The sequence below is a fragment of the Symsagittifera roscoffensis genome, chromosome 1 (genome assembly GCF_963678635.1).
Source record: "Symsagittifera roscoffensis chromosome 1, txSymRosc1.1, whole genome shotgun sequence".
Lineage (NCBI taxonomy): Eukaryota > Metazoa > Xenacoelomorpha > Acoela > Convolutidae > Symsagittifera > Symsagittifera roscoffensis.
In genome coordinates this window covers 69,067,400-69,082,223 of record NC_087062.1, presented here as the reverse complement: position 1 = coordinate 69,082,223, position 14,824 = coordinate 69,067,400, and the positions used below count along the sequence as shown (strand labels likewise).

The 14,824-nt window shown below is 36.5% G+C and overlaps 2 protein-coding genes across 2 annotated transcripts in view; one reads left to right on the top strand and one right to left on the bottom strand.

The window, feature by feature from the left end:
* LOC134856950 (calcineurin B homologous protein 1-like) overlaps positions 1 to 6,180 on the top strand; it is a 46,303-nt gene extending 40,123 nt beyond the window's left edge. The window contains exons 3-4 of the mRNA XM_063873245.1: positions 4,651 to 4,951; positions 5,847 to 6,180. Coding sequence (XP_063729315.1) covers positions 4,651 to 4,951; positions 5,847 to 6,050 — 505 coding nt within the window. The 3' untranslated portion in view covers positions 6,051 to 6,180. The remainder of the gene's footprint in view (positions 1 to 4,650; positions 4,952 to 5,846) is intronic.
* Positions 1 to 14,824, bottom strand: part of LOC134848194 (putative uncharacterized protein DDB_G0277255) — a 219,297-nt gene that overhangs the window by 147,019 nt on the left and 57,454 nt on the right. The gene's annotated exons all lie outside the window — the stretch shown is intronic.

Here is a 14,824-nt window from a genome sequence, read left to right as displayed (position 1 = left end):
TCCGTTGGAAATGGAAGATATTAAATATCCAGGAAGTGGCACTTGCTTTGAGAAAAAACAAGAAACGCCCAGGACCAACAGGGCTTACTTCGGATATGATTAAATTTGCCGGGGTTTATGGACTTGCTGGACTTTTTGAAGCCCTTAAGGAAGTTTGGGACTCTGGTAGATTCCCTTCCGAGTGGAGCGAAAGTGAAACTGTTAGTTTTTCCAAAGGAAAAGGCGATCTGATAGAAATTGGATCCTACAGAGTCCCAAACTTCCATTTAAAGTTTTCGCATTTAAAGTTTTCGAAAAAGTACTTGAAAAACGACCGAGACAATTGATAAAATAGATGACATGCAATTTGGCTTTTTGGGTGGTAGATCAACAGCCGATGCCGTTTTTTCTTATTTGACAATAGAAAGAGCTGTTTGCGGAAAAGAAAAAATACCTGCATCACATTTGTTGATCCCAAGGACCTGATCCCATGGGCTCTTAGGCAACAGTTTTCCCGAAAATCTGGTTCGACTATTAATGTGCCTGTACACCGTGTGGAAAACCTGAGTTCACCAGCCCCAAGGATGCAGTGATTACTGTGAAACTGAATTGGGCGTGCATCAGGGCTCGGCACATAGCCCATTGCTATTTATTATAGTAATGGAAGAGGCTACGAGAAACTGTCGTTCCATGGGATATTCTAGATGCAGATGACCTTATGATATTCACTGAAACGGAGTTCCAGTTTATTGAGAAGTTTAATACTTGGAACAAGGTTTCGCAAAAACGTGGTTGAAAAATCAACGTGGATAAGACAAAGCATTTGATTTCAGGCCAAAAGTCTTCCTCACAAAAACTGGAAAATATCCATGCGCTTGTTGTTTGAAGGGAGTCGGCGCCAGTTCAATACTCTGCACTTATTGTAATCAGTGGTTGCATAAAAGTGCAGTAGCCTGAGGAAAATACCTAAACATAATAATAATTATGTTTGTCCAAGAAGCAATAATCCTTCCAATTTTTACTTAAAGCAAATAGCTACTCTACGGATTAAACAATTTGAAACCCTGAGTACTGTCAAATACTTCTGCTATCTGAGTGATATGATTTCCGTTGAAAGTGACGCAATTCGTGCATCATTGGTCAGAATATCCGCTTTCTGGAGGAAATGGCGGTAAATTGCGCCTCTGCTGCTGAATAGAGATATTGACTTGATTACAATGTGTCAAATATTGGAGCTTGTCTCAGGGCAGTTCTGATGTACCGTCCTGAAACCTGGGCGCAGACCAAAGTAATATCCAGTTCTCTTAAAACTGCTGATATGAAAGCTCTGCCTAGGATTACCGGAGTCATTAATAAAGACAGAGTTAACAACGAAGTAGTAGTTAAAATGACAAGTCTTGTTGATCTGGACAAGCTGCAAAAGCGGTCGCGGCTACGAGGCTGCGATGGTATGGCCATGTTCACCGAGGAGAAAAAGACCATTTGTCAAAATCAACAGACAATGTTTCAGTCCCCAGGAAAAGACCAGTAGGAGGGCCTAAAAAACCCTGGATCGATTGTGTTAAACCAGACTTGAATACTTTAGGCCTCAAATCCATAGACTACTATGTTCGAATGGCGTGTTATTTTTCATTTGATACCATTTGCTAGCTGAAATGCTATTCAGAATGCCCTCGTCTGAACCGTTGTTTTACGCGCTGTCCGGATGCCCAACCCTCCTTCAATAGGAAAACGGACAATAAACGCATTAGTAGTAGTTTTTTGCGCTTAAAATATTTTGTGGGTCAATTTTTTGTCTGCTTACCTGTTGTTGGCTGAATTGTCACAGCTTGGAATTGTTTTTTCGCTGCGCGCATTTTTCTTCAATGTTGCTTGATTCACTCCTAAAATTTGAAATATTACTTACATTGACTTTTTGACTAATTATTATCGGCTTAATGACCTATAATTGGGTCTTTGCAAGGAAAAACATTTTTAATTCTTCCCTCTGCACTTTCAAGTTGGTTGTATGTTTTTCCATCGGTTTGTTGAAATTTCTTCATTTTTTCGTTATGGAAATTTTTTTCTGAATATATTGGAAAAATGAATCAAAGTTTTCGCCCTCAGAAAAGTCAAGGTTTTATTTTTTGACCGTTTTTTGAACTTTTTGAGTATTCTCGAAACCTACCCTGTTCTATCTGAGATTTTGGGTTAAATTCACAGAACGGGTTGTTTGAAGCTCACTTGCTAATGCGAGTACGCCCGAGTTTTTCTGACAAAAAAAGTTATTGATCTCGTAAAAGTCAAAAAAGTTTTTTGCTTTTGAACTTTTTGACTTCGAGAACTACGCTACCAGGTCTAAACTTTTGGGTTTAATCGAAACTAAAGGTTGCGTGAATCTCTTCTATATAAGCGGCTATGTTTTAACAAAAGAGCTATGATTCTCAGAAATCTCAACTTTTTGATTTGTTGACAGTTTTTTGGACTTTTTTCGCTAAATATCCTACCAAATCTCATATCATAAAAACTGGTTTTTGAAAGCCTACTTTTATAATCGGATATGCACTCTTCATTTTAAAAAGTTACGGCCTTCAAACAAGTCAATGTTTTGAAACTTTGACATTTGTTGGAAACTTAAAACTACCGTTCCAATTTTCAAGTTGTGTTCAATCGAGAAAAAATCGGTTTCGGGAATCTTCTCTGATTAAGCGGCCCTAGCCTGCTTTTTTGCAGAAAGATGTTATGGTTTTTGGAAATTCTTTCGACTGTTTATTAGATTTTTTTGACAGTTTCTTAGAAGTTTTTTGAGTTTTCTTGAAATTTACGCAATCAAGTTTGAGATGAAAAGTTCAATTGAAGGAACCGCTTGCCTTAATTGTTCTTACAGAAGCGGCGACTTTTCAAGTTTTGTTTAATGAAATGTTTTCTCCTTGAGACAATTTTTTATCTTGAAACTTTTTATCCAGAAACGGCGGCTCATTATTTTTTTTATGTGAGAAAAATTTGTTATCGCATTTTTTAAAAACTCTTCCAACTTATTTTTATTAGAGAAACAACTAAAGTATTGGGCAAAATCCAATTTTTGATATCACTTTTCTTTACCGGATCAGTATAGCAAATTCATTAAATATCAAACACGTACCTCCAGCTTTAGCTGGCCCCTAGTGTTTTTTATCAAGACTTACGAAAACTTTAGTTCACCTTTTTTTGTTCGATTAATGTTTTTTTTTTACTATGTTTGTTGTATCGCAAGTTGTGCGAAGGTCCGTCCGCTTCGCCTCGGTGTCTTACGTAACCTCGTTTTTTCGTTTTGATCAAAGTTTTTTTCGGGCCAAATTATTTCGGCCTATATTTTATTGGCTAGGTGACCTAATTTTGGTGGTTTTAGGTGAAGCAAAATTTTTACGCTCCCCTTCGCACTTTTAAACTTCGTTGCATTTTTACCTCTCGACCTGTCGAAATTTCTTTTTTTCTTTCGGCTGCATGGATATAATCTTGTTTTATATCGGATGCGCGAAAAATAGTTTTGTGTGCCTGCGTGTGCTATGAGGGGAAGGTGGACGCTAGTTTTTTTAAATTAGTTTTAATTTAAAAAAATTGGTCTTGAAGAGTTTCTGCTCGGGTATTTTCTGCATTGTCATCGCCTGGTTAGTTTAGTTGTGATGCTGATATTGCGTTCTAATGATTGGGAGTTTTTTAACAAGTATCGTCGTTCATTGTATCGCAACCTAGTTGTATCGCAAGTGGTGCAAAGCTCAGCTTAGCCTATGTGTCCAAAAATGAACCTATCTAATTTATCACTATCAAAGGAGGATGATATTTTTTGTGGTGAATTGTGCTCTACAATACCAACGAATATTATGATTAGCGAATAAACCAAAAAAAACGAATGTAAAAGCAGATTGTGCGAGTAGCACAGTCTTTTTTTAAAAAAAGTATCCGATTTTGAAACTTTTACGTTTTTTTTTTGAAAATGCTACTTGAAGATTCAAGAGCTAGTTAATAACAGTATTATGCATGCATAAAAAAGAGTTTTTTTTAGCCGGTGGACGTGAAGTGATCGGAACATTAACATGAAAATGTTTTCATTGTAATAGCAACCTGATTGTTTTCCTATTAGTTATGCTAGCGAGCAGCTACACTTTTAGTTCGAGCCTTCATTTTTTTCTTACGTAACTCGCAAATAAAAGTGTTCATTAAGATTGTTCACTTGTGTGATTTGTTGCTATAATCACGATCTGTAGCATTGGAAATTTCATAGCATCTGTTCTCGGCTTTATTTGTGGAGATAGTGTTTGTGATTGAATAAGCTTCCGTGACTGAGTGGTTAGTGCGTGAGACTCATAATTTTTAGGTCGTGCGTTCGAGTCCGAGACAGCCGAATTTTTTGTTAACTCGAGGCTAATTTTTTCTTTTTCTCAATGCACTTCTCAGAGCTCCAGAGCTTCTTTTTGTCGTGTTCTCGCTTGTGTTATATTCCTGATCTGAGCAGTTTCAAAAATTGAGGAGCGTCACAAAACAGACTTAGTTCGTCTTCTGACGACCTCCTAGACTGGGTTCTTTTGATATGATTATTTCAGAAAGCTAATTTGAATGTGGACCTATACTGGAAGCAATTTATTATTATTATATAAACGTCGACGTTTTTGGTATCTTTATTTTGATAAGTAAAAACAGTTTCGGTTTTTCTAGGCTGTATTCCCGGTTCACCGCTCTGGACAAAGAGCAGAAAGGTTTCCTGACCAAGAACGACTTGTTGCGTATTCCTGAACTGTCAATCAATCCTCTAGGAGAGCGAATTGTAGACGCGTTTTTCGTTGATGTCGTTGACGAACAGATTAACTTCCAGCAATTCATGCAGACATTGGCCGTGTTTCGTCCCATAAAGCACAAGGAGAGAAAGGGAACGTCTGAGCTTGCGAACAGTCTGGAAAAGAAGCTGGAGTTTGCATTTCGAGTGTATGACGTGGACAACGACGGTACCATTACCCAGGTGTGTTAAGAAGTTTCGCAACCACGGCAACGGGGCCTCGATGTTAAATTTTCCTAGTCCGCTAGCTTATGATGCGTACCGCTTAAAACGGAGCTGTGAAGCGTAGACGAGAAAGCAGTGAAAGAAGCTTTTCAACAAGTTGTAGAGCAAAGTTCGCTTTCTTATTACACTTGCGAAGCAAAGTGTTAAGTACGAACTTTCTATTTTTTCAGCATAAGTCGCAATTTTTTGTTGCGACTTAAAGCAACCTTGATTTCTTTAATTCTAATTTGCGAAAATCAACAAAAAATAAAGAAATCAAGCAAAGTTCTGCATATTTCGACTGCCCTGCAACTTCGTTTCGGATACTTAACAAAATTTCAATATAGAAAATTTTGAAAATAATTTGAGTTTATTTCTAATTTGCGAAAATAAACAAAAAATAAACTCTAAATTAATTTCAAAATTTACTATATTGAAATTTTGTTAAGTATCCGAAACGAAGTTGCAGGGCAGTCGAAATATGCAGGACTTTGCTTTGAGGTTTTTTTCTAGTTATGTTCGAACATTTATATACCCAATCCAAGCAACGACAACTTTTAAAGCGAAATAAGTTAATTGCAGGGATCTCATTAACAACCTATTTTACTGTTTCTAACCAACGTTCACACCTCGAATGAGCTAATCGTATGTGTATGCATCTCTCATGGGTCCCATGGTTCAGGAAAAACCTGGAAAAGTCAGGGTTTTTAAAAAAGGTCAGGTAAAACAGGGAAAAATTAGGGAATTTGAAATCTGATTCCTTGATTTTCCAAAAATATTGAAGCAAGGATTGAAGTCGGCCGTTTTGCAAGATGGGGGTAGTCTAAAATATCAGTTGTAGTTTTTTTGTGTTGTAACTAGTGTTTTTGTGTAGTCTGAGATTGTGTCCATTCTTCACATGATGGTGGGAGACAACATATCAGAGGAGCAGCTGAACAGCATAGCTCACAGAGCAGTGTACGAGGTGATACACTGTGACGAGAATGCTCCCGACAGACAGATCACGTTTGAACAGTTCAAAAAAGCACTGGAGAACATTGAATTCGAGCAGAAAATGAGCATCCGATTCCTTCACTGAAATCATCAAAAGGAAAAATTCTGAACTGTATTCTTACAATTTAGACTATTGCAACTTGAACTGTTGCAGTATAATTTATAATTATGTAAATTCTAATGTTAACTGTTATACGCGTAATTTTCAATTCAAATTTTTGTAGCTGAGGCAGTTTTTGAATGAGGGTATTTTTTGAAAGCTGAAACGAGGCTCACTAAATATTTAGCATTATGACTAGCTGGCATTTTCAACGAATTATGCCCTGCTGTTGTCGAAAGTTTTCTTGAATTTCATTTGTTTGAAATTGTAGCACTCAAAGGTGCGCGCTCATTAATTCGATGCTTCAGTAAATTACCAGATCATTAAAACTCAAGCATGTAAAAATACGGTGGTAGGTCAAGCCGAAGGGCCAACAAACCGAAATAAGATTACCATTCCAACAAGCCGAAAATTAATAATGTTATGCGACACACCAACAGATTGTCATCGTTGTTATGCAATTGTTACCCAATTCTGATGTAATTTACGTTATTCTGATGCAATTTTGGCTTTAAGATATGGCGGTTTGTAGACAGCAGTTTCTTGAGTATCCGTCAAAAATACATTACAAATAGTTAACAATTAAGCAACCGATTGCGTCACTCAAGCGTGCGCGCTCACTAATTCGATGCATCAGAAATTTAACAGATCATTTAGATTAAATCATGTAAAAATGCGTTACAATAATTTAACAATTAAGCAACCGATCGTCATTTTTACGCTTGTGAATAGCAAGCCTTATCAAATTGGAATATATATATTTTTTCGAATCAACAATTTGTTAATCACTCGAATAATTGAAGTATGCCCTGACCTGGTTAAATACTTGGAATTTTTAATCAATCTACAAGGACTGCTATTACAGCACACTTTAGAAATGATATCCGCACTCTTGATGTTCAGAATAAGGTCAAATTTCTTGGCTCCGCGGCACCTTAGGCCTAGAGGTAACAACTACGCCTGGGTTCGAATCCAGCTAGCACCTGAAAATTTTCCGTTTTCAAAAAAAAGTGTTAATGTAAAATAATGAGTTGTTATCACTTACACATGTCGCTGTGATTTTTTTCAGGAAAGTTTCAAAATTTGTTCACTCTCAAATTCAATTTTTCGCGGTTTGACTTTCGATTTTGTTTGTTAAAAGGAATATTGTGAGTTGAAAATAAGGCTGAGTCCAAACAGCAAAAGGTTACAGGCCACAAAAAGCGTGACAGACTTCTAGTTTTTAAAATAGACATTTGAACTGAACTTACAAAATCTTCAAAAACGTTAATTCGTTTTTTTGGTTTACTTGAGTTCTTAACCTTTTTCTCAATTACCTGTCGGCTAAATTTTTGATTTACTGCTGTATTTTGTAAGTTTTCTAGTCTTAACTTTAAATGTTTTGCTCCTTTTCTTTTTTATTTAGCCTTAAAAATTTTGATTACAATTACATTGAAAAAAAGTAGTTAAAACTATTATATAGATCTTGATGATTTTTTTTGTATTTATTTTTTTCAGGAAAAAAAACCAAAAAGTTTTGCGCTCGACTTTGATTTTTTGGCATTCAACTTAAGTAGGAACTGTATTTTTTTTCTAACGTAACTCGAAAATAAAAGTGTTCACATATGTGCCTTTTTGCTATAATTAGGATCTGTAGCTTTGGAAATTTCATAGCATCTGCTCTCGGTTTTATTTGTTGCTAGTGTTTGTGATGGCTTATGAGTCCGAGGATGTGCGGTTAAGGCTTGAGGCTCTTCATTTCTAGGTTGCAGTGTGTCGTAGGCTGGAGTGCGAGACGTCGCCGAATTTTTGCTCATTCGAGGCTTATTTTTATTTTTTTCTTTGCACTTTTAGAACTCTAGAGCAGTTTTTCTTCGTGTTCTCGCTAGTATTTGCGAAGAGCAGCTTCCCCTCAGTGTTAAAGGAATGCAAACTCCACTATCAAAAAGCAAAAGTATAAAAGTTACAAAAAAACGAGATTGACTTCTTATTTCGGAAGATTTCTAATCAATCTTCAGATTTCCCAGCAGAATCAAAATTTTACCCATTGATCCCGTTTTCTCATTTTCATCAAAACAGCACCAATTGTTAATGCTACTTGAAATTCAGAGAACTTGAAGGCCATAATTTTTTTCTTCAAAAATCGAAAACAGAAGTCTAATTAGAAAACAAGCCAGCTGAATATGAAAATAGCCGAATCATAAAACTCTTTTGAACATTAAATAGCAAATTTTTAAACTATCAATAACAAGTCTATCTGATAATAAATCTTTTTTAGTTTCTTATTTTCGGATTTTTTCTCAAGCTTGAAAGAATATTTTATGCGTATTGTATATCAAAAAGGAAGTAGCAGAGACTGTTCCGACCTCATTTATTGAAAAAAATCACAGAAAAAAACATCAAAGCAAATTTGTTTCGAATCAAATTGCTTTGGACAAAGAAATTAATATGACACCATGAATTTCTCCTTTCGAGCTTTCTGGGACGTAGTGAAAATTGGATGAGGAAAATGAACCTGCTTTGTAGTATCTTCCCATTTTTTGAAGTGATTGCAAGAAAAACTATTTACCCTTGCAATCAGCAAGGGTATTGTAACCGGGTTACAAGACTTTTCTCCCGTGAACAGAATTGTTCATAGAATTGTCACTTTTAATAGGAACAGTAATTTTTTTGACTGAGGGCATGCAAACTGCTGACATGCTCAATTTTGAACAATTAAATAAAATTTCTGTCATTTAGTTTTGATAGTAATTAGATGAAGATCATTTTTAGAAAAATATTGAATTTCTTCGAATTTGTGGGTTTTGTCATTCTTAACGTTGGTTACTTTTTCTAATCTGCTACCTTTGTGATAGGCTGTTTTTCCGAAACATAGGTTTTTCATTTATACAGTTTTTTCTTTAATTGAAGTTTACGTGGCTAGTGATTTTCTCGTTTTTTTTTGTTGATAAAACTGTTTTGCTTATGTTATATCGGCTTATTCAACCTTTTTTGCGTTGAATTACTTCGAATTCGTGGGTTTTTGTCATTCCTAACGTTGGTTACTTTTTCTTATCTGCTACCTTTTTGATGGGCTGTTTTTCCGAAATATAGGTTTTTCTCTTATACCGTTTTTTCTTTAATTGAAGTATATGTGGTTAGTGATTTTCTTGTTTTTTTTTTGTTGATAAAACGGTTTTATTTATATTATATCGGCTTTGTCAACCTATTTTGCGTAGTTTTGGTGGCAAAATATATTACAATGCTTTTATGTATTTTATTATAGATGGGTCGTATGGCTCAAACTTTTTTTGTTACAATAGGTTTATTTCGACCCCTCAGGGGTGGAGCACAATCTTGTAACGCATTGTTTTTTTTGTATCGCAAGTGCTGCAAAGTTTGCCTTCGCCTCTGTGTTCAAATTTGCTATAGTGTACAAAGATAAAGGTGTATCTCAGAAAAAAATGAACATCAATTTATAGCTTTGGTTTTTGCGTTTCATTATGTCTGAGAAAATTACGTTTGCGTTTCAGTTGCGTTTCATTATGTCTGAGAAAAACCTTTAAATAGGCTGAGTAAAATTAGTTTAACTTTACTTAGTTTCTGATTAGTCAGTTTAGTTTTTGTGTACCGTTCAATTAGTTTGGTTAAGAAATTTCTCTCACACTTAGCTCGACAAGGACTTGGTTTAGCAAATGCATGAGATCTAATTAAATTCATGCAAGCTTGTTTGAAAAAAAGTTCACCAAATTGGGCATGTCAGGGTAAAGTTCTGATTTTTCTGATTGCCTTTTAAGCTGATGGAATCCTTTTGTTTGATTTTCAAAATGATTACTTTGAGTTAGAAATTAATTTTGAAAGTTGTTCCTTCTTACGCTTTGTAAACACACAAAAGTAATATATTTTCTATAAAACAACGCATGAAATGGATCCAAAATCCTTTTCATCAATTCACTAAAGAAACAATTCTGAGCGGAATTGGATCGCCTTTAGCACGCTGCTATCAGGAACTATGACGCACGAAATAGTACTATTGGTAGTTTTCAGAACTTCATAAAAAGATCTTAGCTGAAATATCTCTTTTTGACCAGTTTTTTCTTTTTTACTTTTTGCCCTTGCGATAAGCTACGCGGTATTGCAATCGGGTACTAATTTTTTCCTGTAAAGATCTTTGTTCACAGAATAGACGAAATGGTAATCATTTCATAAACACCATAGTTAGTTTGATGTGTAGTAGTTGCATACTAAATATGGGCTTCGGGTGCCTGTTGATAGTGATTTTTTAGGTATTCTAAGCCGAAAATGTTCGGTAGAATTTCGGCGCTAGAAGAGTTCGGCTTTAATTTCGTTGGCTTATCTTGCGAATATTTTTTTCGCTTAATTTTTATTTGGTATTATACGAGAGTGATTGAATTTTTGAAAGAATTAATTCAACCTTTCAGACTCTTTGAAAAAGTGAAAAAATAAACAGAAAATTTTCAGCAATTTTTGAGAAAAATTTCGAAACTCTTTGGATTTTTAATAAACTATTATTTTTTCAATTCAAGCAACTTGGTTCAAACTTTTGTTGTTTTTGGTTGTTCGATCGGCTGTATTTATTGCATTTTTTAGGGGAGCAAATAAAGTCGCTCATCAGTTTTTGCGCAGTTTTTTTAAATTTTTTTTCTATTCAGTTTTCGACATTCAATTTTTCTAAATTTTGTGTTCATTACCTTCTTAACCACATTTTTTAAAAGTACCTCATTTGAAAAGCGAAGAACGAGTAAAGCTGAAGTCTCTCAAATCAGAATTCAATCAGCTTGAAACTTTCGGTAATTTCGTTCAAACTTGCTGTGTCAACTTGAGTTGTAGTCTTCTAACTTTCCTAAAACACATGTTGTTTTGCTTTAGTTTTACTTAGGGCCAATGTGATAAACCATAAATGAAAATTTTTTGTAGTTTTTGTTGCCATTTTTTAAAAAAAAATTTCCCCAAACGTTTTTTACGTACAGATAAGAATGGTACGTTTTCAGACTTTTATTTTGGAAAAAGGTTCGATGACTTGTATTTCTTGTCTATTTAATAAATGGTAGTTTAATTGCGTTTTTCTAATTACATTTTTGATTGCGTTTTCGTTTAAGTTTCTCTTTGTGTGAACTTGTTTTTGTGTGAAAGGAATTGAAATCGGCGTTTGTTTTCGGCTCCAGAACTTTTGAAAACCTTCTGATTGTTTTTAGCGTCTCTTTTTTGTTTTTTACCAGAGTCTCCTCCTTTTTTTTTTACTTCTTTGTTTGATTCAATTTTTTTGAGCAATTTTTTTAATGGATTTGGATTGTTTTTGAAATTTATCGGGTTTAATAACTTGGTATTTCTATAAATGATTTCGAATGTGTTGGAGTTATTCCTTCTTTGAATGAGACTTCTGGTGACCAACAACTGCAATTCGCATAACTGGCCTTCATTGTTGCTTTTACCTGCAGATGAACCTATTAAGTAATCCTCTGATGACCTCTTACTTTCAAATTATTGATGTTTATGAGAATCTCCATTTGATATATTCAGCAGCTTACGTAATATTCTTGCTATAAGAAAGGGTTTTGCAACCTGGTAGTAGAATTTTTTATCCGCATATGTTTGTTTTCACAGGATGATTCAAATTGGTGGTCATCTCCAAATCTGAATTTTTGTCAACTAACAGCCATTTTTTTTTAGAATTTTTGCTTTTTAAATGCCCGATATGCCCAAAATTTGTTCTCGTGTTGGTTTTGCATTTGAGCATATCGTTTTTTGTTTTTTTTTCTACCTTTTTTGCTTTGTTCGGCTTAAAAGGTTTCAGCTTGTTTCATATCGACATATCGATCTCGTTTCGGGTCTTTTGATCAGCAAAAGAAGGTTGTTATCTAAACATTTGAAGGGGACATTTCAAATATTTTTTAGGTCGTGATCTTTTTTTTGGAGAAAGTCTCATTTTGTTCAAGCTCAATGTAGATTCTTTCCGGGGAGGCTCCTCCTCTAAGCACGCTTCCACTCTACTTAACTGCCGCAGAGTCTCTCCCCTTAATACCGTGTAATAGGGGGGGGGGGGACACGAAGACACGATATGATCCACAATCCCGAAAGAGTTATGTTGGTGGTCAGACTAAATCGCCCGATCAAAGGATTACGCAACTTCCCCCTTAATTTAGGCTCTTTTCGGCTCTCCTCTCGCGCTTTTAGCTAGTTCAGCAAATCGTGGGCACCATAAGTAACTTCTCAATCGCAAAGGAAATAAAAGCAATTTACAGTATCCTTTATGAGCTAACTACTATTTAGAGACTTCTATTTTGAAGCCCGCGTCCCGTTCCGTTCAATTGCTCGTCAATTTTTGCTTGACTCGATCAAAATTCGCCTACTCTAGCAGAGAAACTCGCTCAGACAACTAGTTCAACCCGGTACTAAACTCGGATTCCAGCGCAACTCGCTCACACAGCTAATTCAACCCGGTACTGAACTCGGGTTCCAGCGCAACTCGCTCACACAGCTATTTCAACCCTGTTAAACTCGGGTTCCAATCAGCTTGCTCGCTAGCAATAATTGTTCTCTACTCTAATCGAGAAGCCACTAGTCTTAATAGTAGCCAACAACTGTTCTCTTCTCTGATCGAGAACCAACTACTCTTGATAGTAGCTAACACTGTTCTGACTCTTACAGGCTCTCCGGTACCCTACAATTCCTTATATTTCTTGACACTTAGTTTTAGTTAAGTCACGCCATTTCCTATCGGTCCTGACATCCGCCTAAATCACCCGTCCGCATATGTTTTAAAACTACATCCCTCCCCCTGTCACTTCTGCCACGTGCCAATTTCGGTTTCTTTTATCAATCTTTTCACGCTTATTAGATACCCGGTATGCGGTAGCTGTCACAATTTGACCAAGCAAACAAATGTCATACGATTCTAATCAATCAATTCCTGAACTCAGTCAACTTCAGCTCTCGAGTTCAACTCAACCTCCAAACCATGCTATGTTTACTCAGTAATCCTCCCAAGGTCTTTATTTCATTTATCCCGTTAACGTTCCGACCTCCCAAGGGTAGGGGGAGACCCGTTTTTTGGGTAGCTAATTCATTACAGGCATCTAAATTTTCTATCTGTACTCTAATCCAATCCCGACCTTCCAGCTATCAGGGGAACGTAGTTCGTCTATTAGGGGTCAAATTAAACCAAAAATTCATCTCCGGGAAGCTAAGTAAATTCCCCGTCCATTCATACTATTTAGGAAACTTAACTCTCATGCCGCGGTCCTATTACTATTAGATTACTCTGGGACTACTTTTCTTTAGTCTAGTTGAATTGCTTTTAATAGATCCTTCGTCGAGCTAAATTGAACCCAATGTTTACCAGGTCCACTTTAAATTAAATTATCTACTCCAAGGTTGTAGTGTAAAAGCTGTATCTCTATGGGCTTCTGTTGTAATTCCCAATATATAGGTTTTCCTCCCAATTTTTTTAGCAAGATGACCCATTGTCATTTCCAGGGGTTGGGCTGGGAAATACGGTGTTTCCAGGGGTTTCCGGTGTTAATATTGGGGCTTTCCATGCAATTTTCGGGTCAAAAAGTCCAATGGTCAACTTAAGGTCACCCAGAGGTCAACCGGAGTCAAACTTCCATATTTGGGTTCAAAATTCCATTGGGGTCCTAACTACCAAGTTTTATCCATATCCCGTTAATATTTCCCAAGTTATCCCATTTCTAAGGTCCATTATCACTTTTCCCGGGAAAAAGCTATTAACACCGGAAGGAGTCAACGGGGGGGTTTCAATCATTAGGGGTCTTTTTTCGGGGTCCGTATCTTATGTCCATTGCCGCAATAAAATCGGTATGCCCTCGCTCATTGTTTTGCGTATACTGCCTATTTCCGGTCTAAGGGGGTGTTTTTCCAAGTGCTAATAGCTTCCGGTCCAACCGCCGGATTTGGTTCAAATTATAATACAAGATGTATCTCGCCAGTACCTATCATCCCTCCAAGTTTCAGCTCCCTGCAATCATTGGAGGCCGAGAAACGACTTCCAGAAGTTAGGGGTGGGTTTGTTTTCTTAGGGCATAAAACCGGAAGTGGGGGTCTGAGGGGTCTGGGTTTCCAAACTTAAGCTCCCCTTAACTAGGCCTATAACATACTATAGGTTCCATTCCGACCGCTAGTTACCGAGTTCTGATAGGGAAATTTACACTTCCGGGGACCGTTGTCACTTGGCGCCGGGGGGTCCGGGGTTGATGGATTTTTGCATGCCCGGGTCAAATCATCTCTAGTATCCGTCCTATGAGTTTCATAAACCTAGCCACTGAAGTTTCCATTCGGGGGGGTGATCCGCGGATTTTACTTCACCCGAGTTTTCAGCCATAAGAGGGACTATATCTTTGAAGCATCAACTATTTCGATTTTTCACCCTTTGTTTGCTGTACTACTCAACTTAATGACGAATCAATCTTACGCTCAGGCTACTATAGCATGTATTACATTAGAATCACCAATTCTACAGTCTTCCCTTCTAGCCTATTTTTCTCACGAATAATGCTAAAATCAATTATTTTTCTTTTAAGCTTCTAATCTAATTGTCCCGGCCGCTAACTACTTACGCAAGGCATTTTTCTCGAACCCTGTTATCCTATTATACTCAGTTCATTTTACTCAATATCGTTTTGACCCGGTAATGCAGTTCCTAACTTAATCATTAATCGCAGACCCTTTTGGCGGTCGCCCATGAATTAAATATACAATTAACTGCTACGTTACATAGATCAGGATAGCTTGACTTGGGGAACCAACCAATATATAATTTA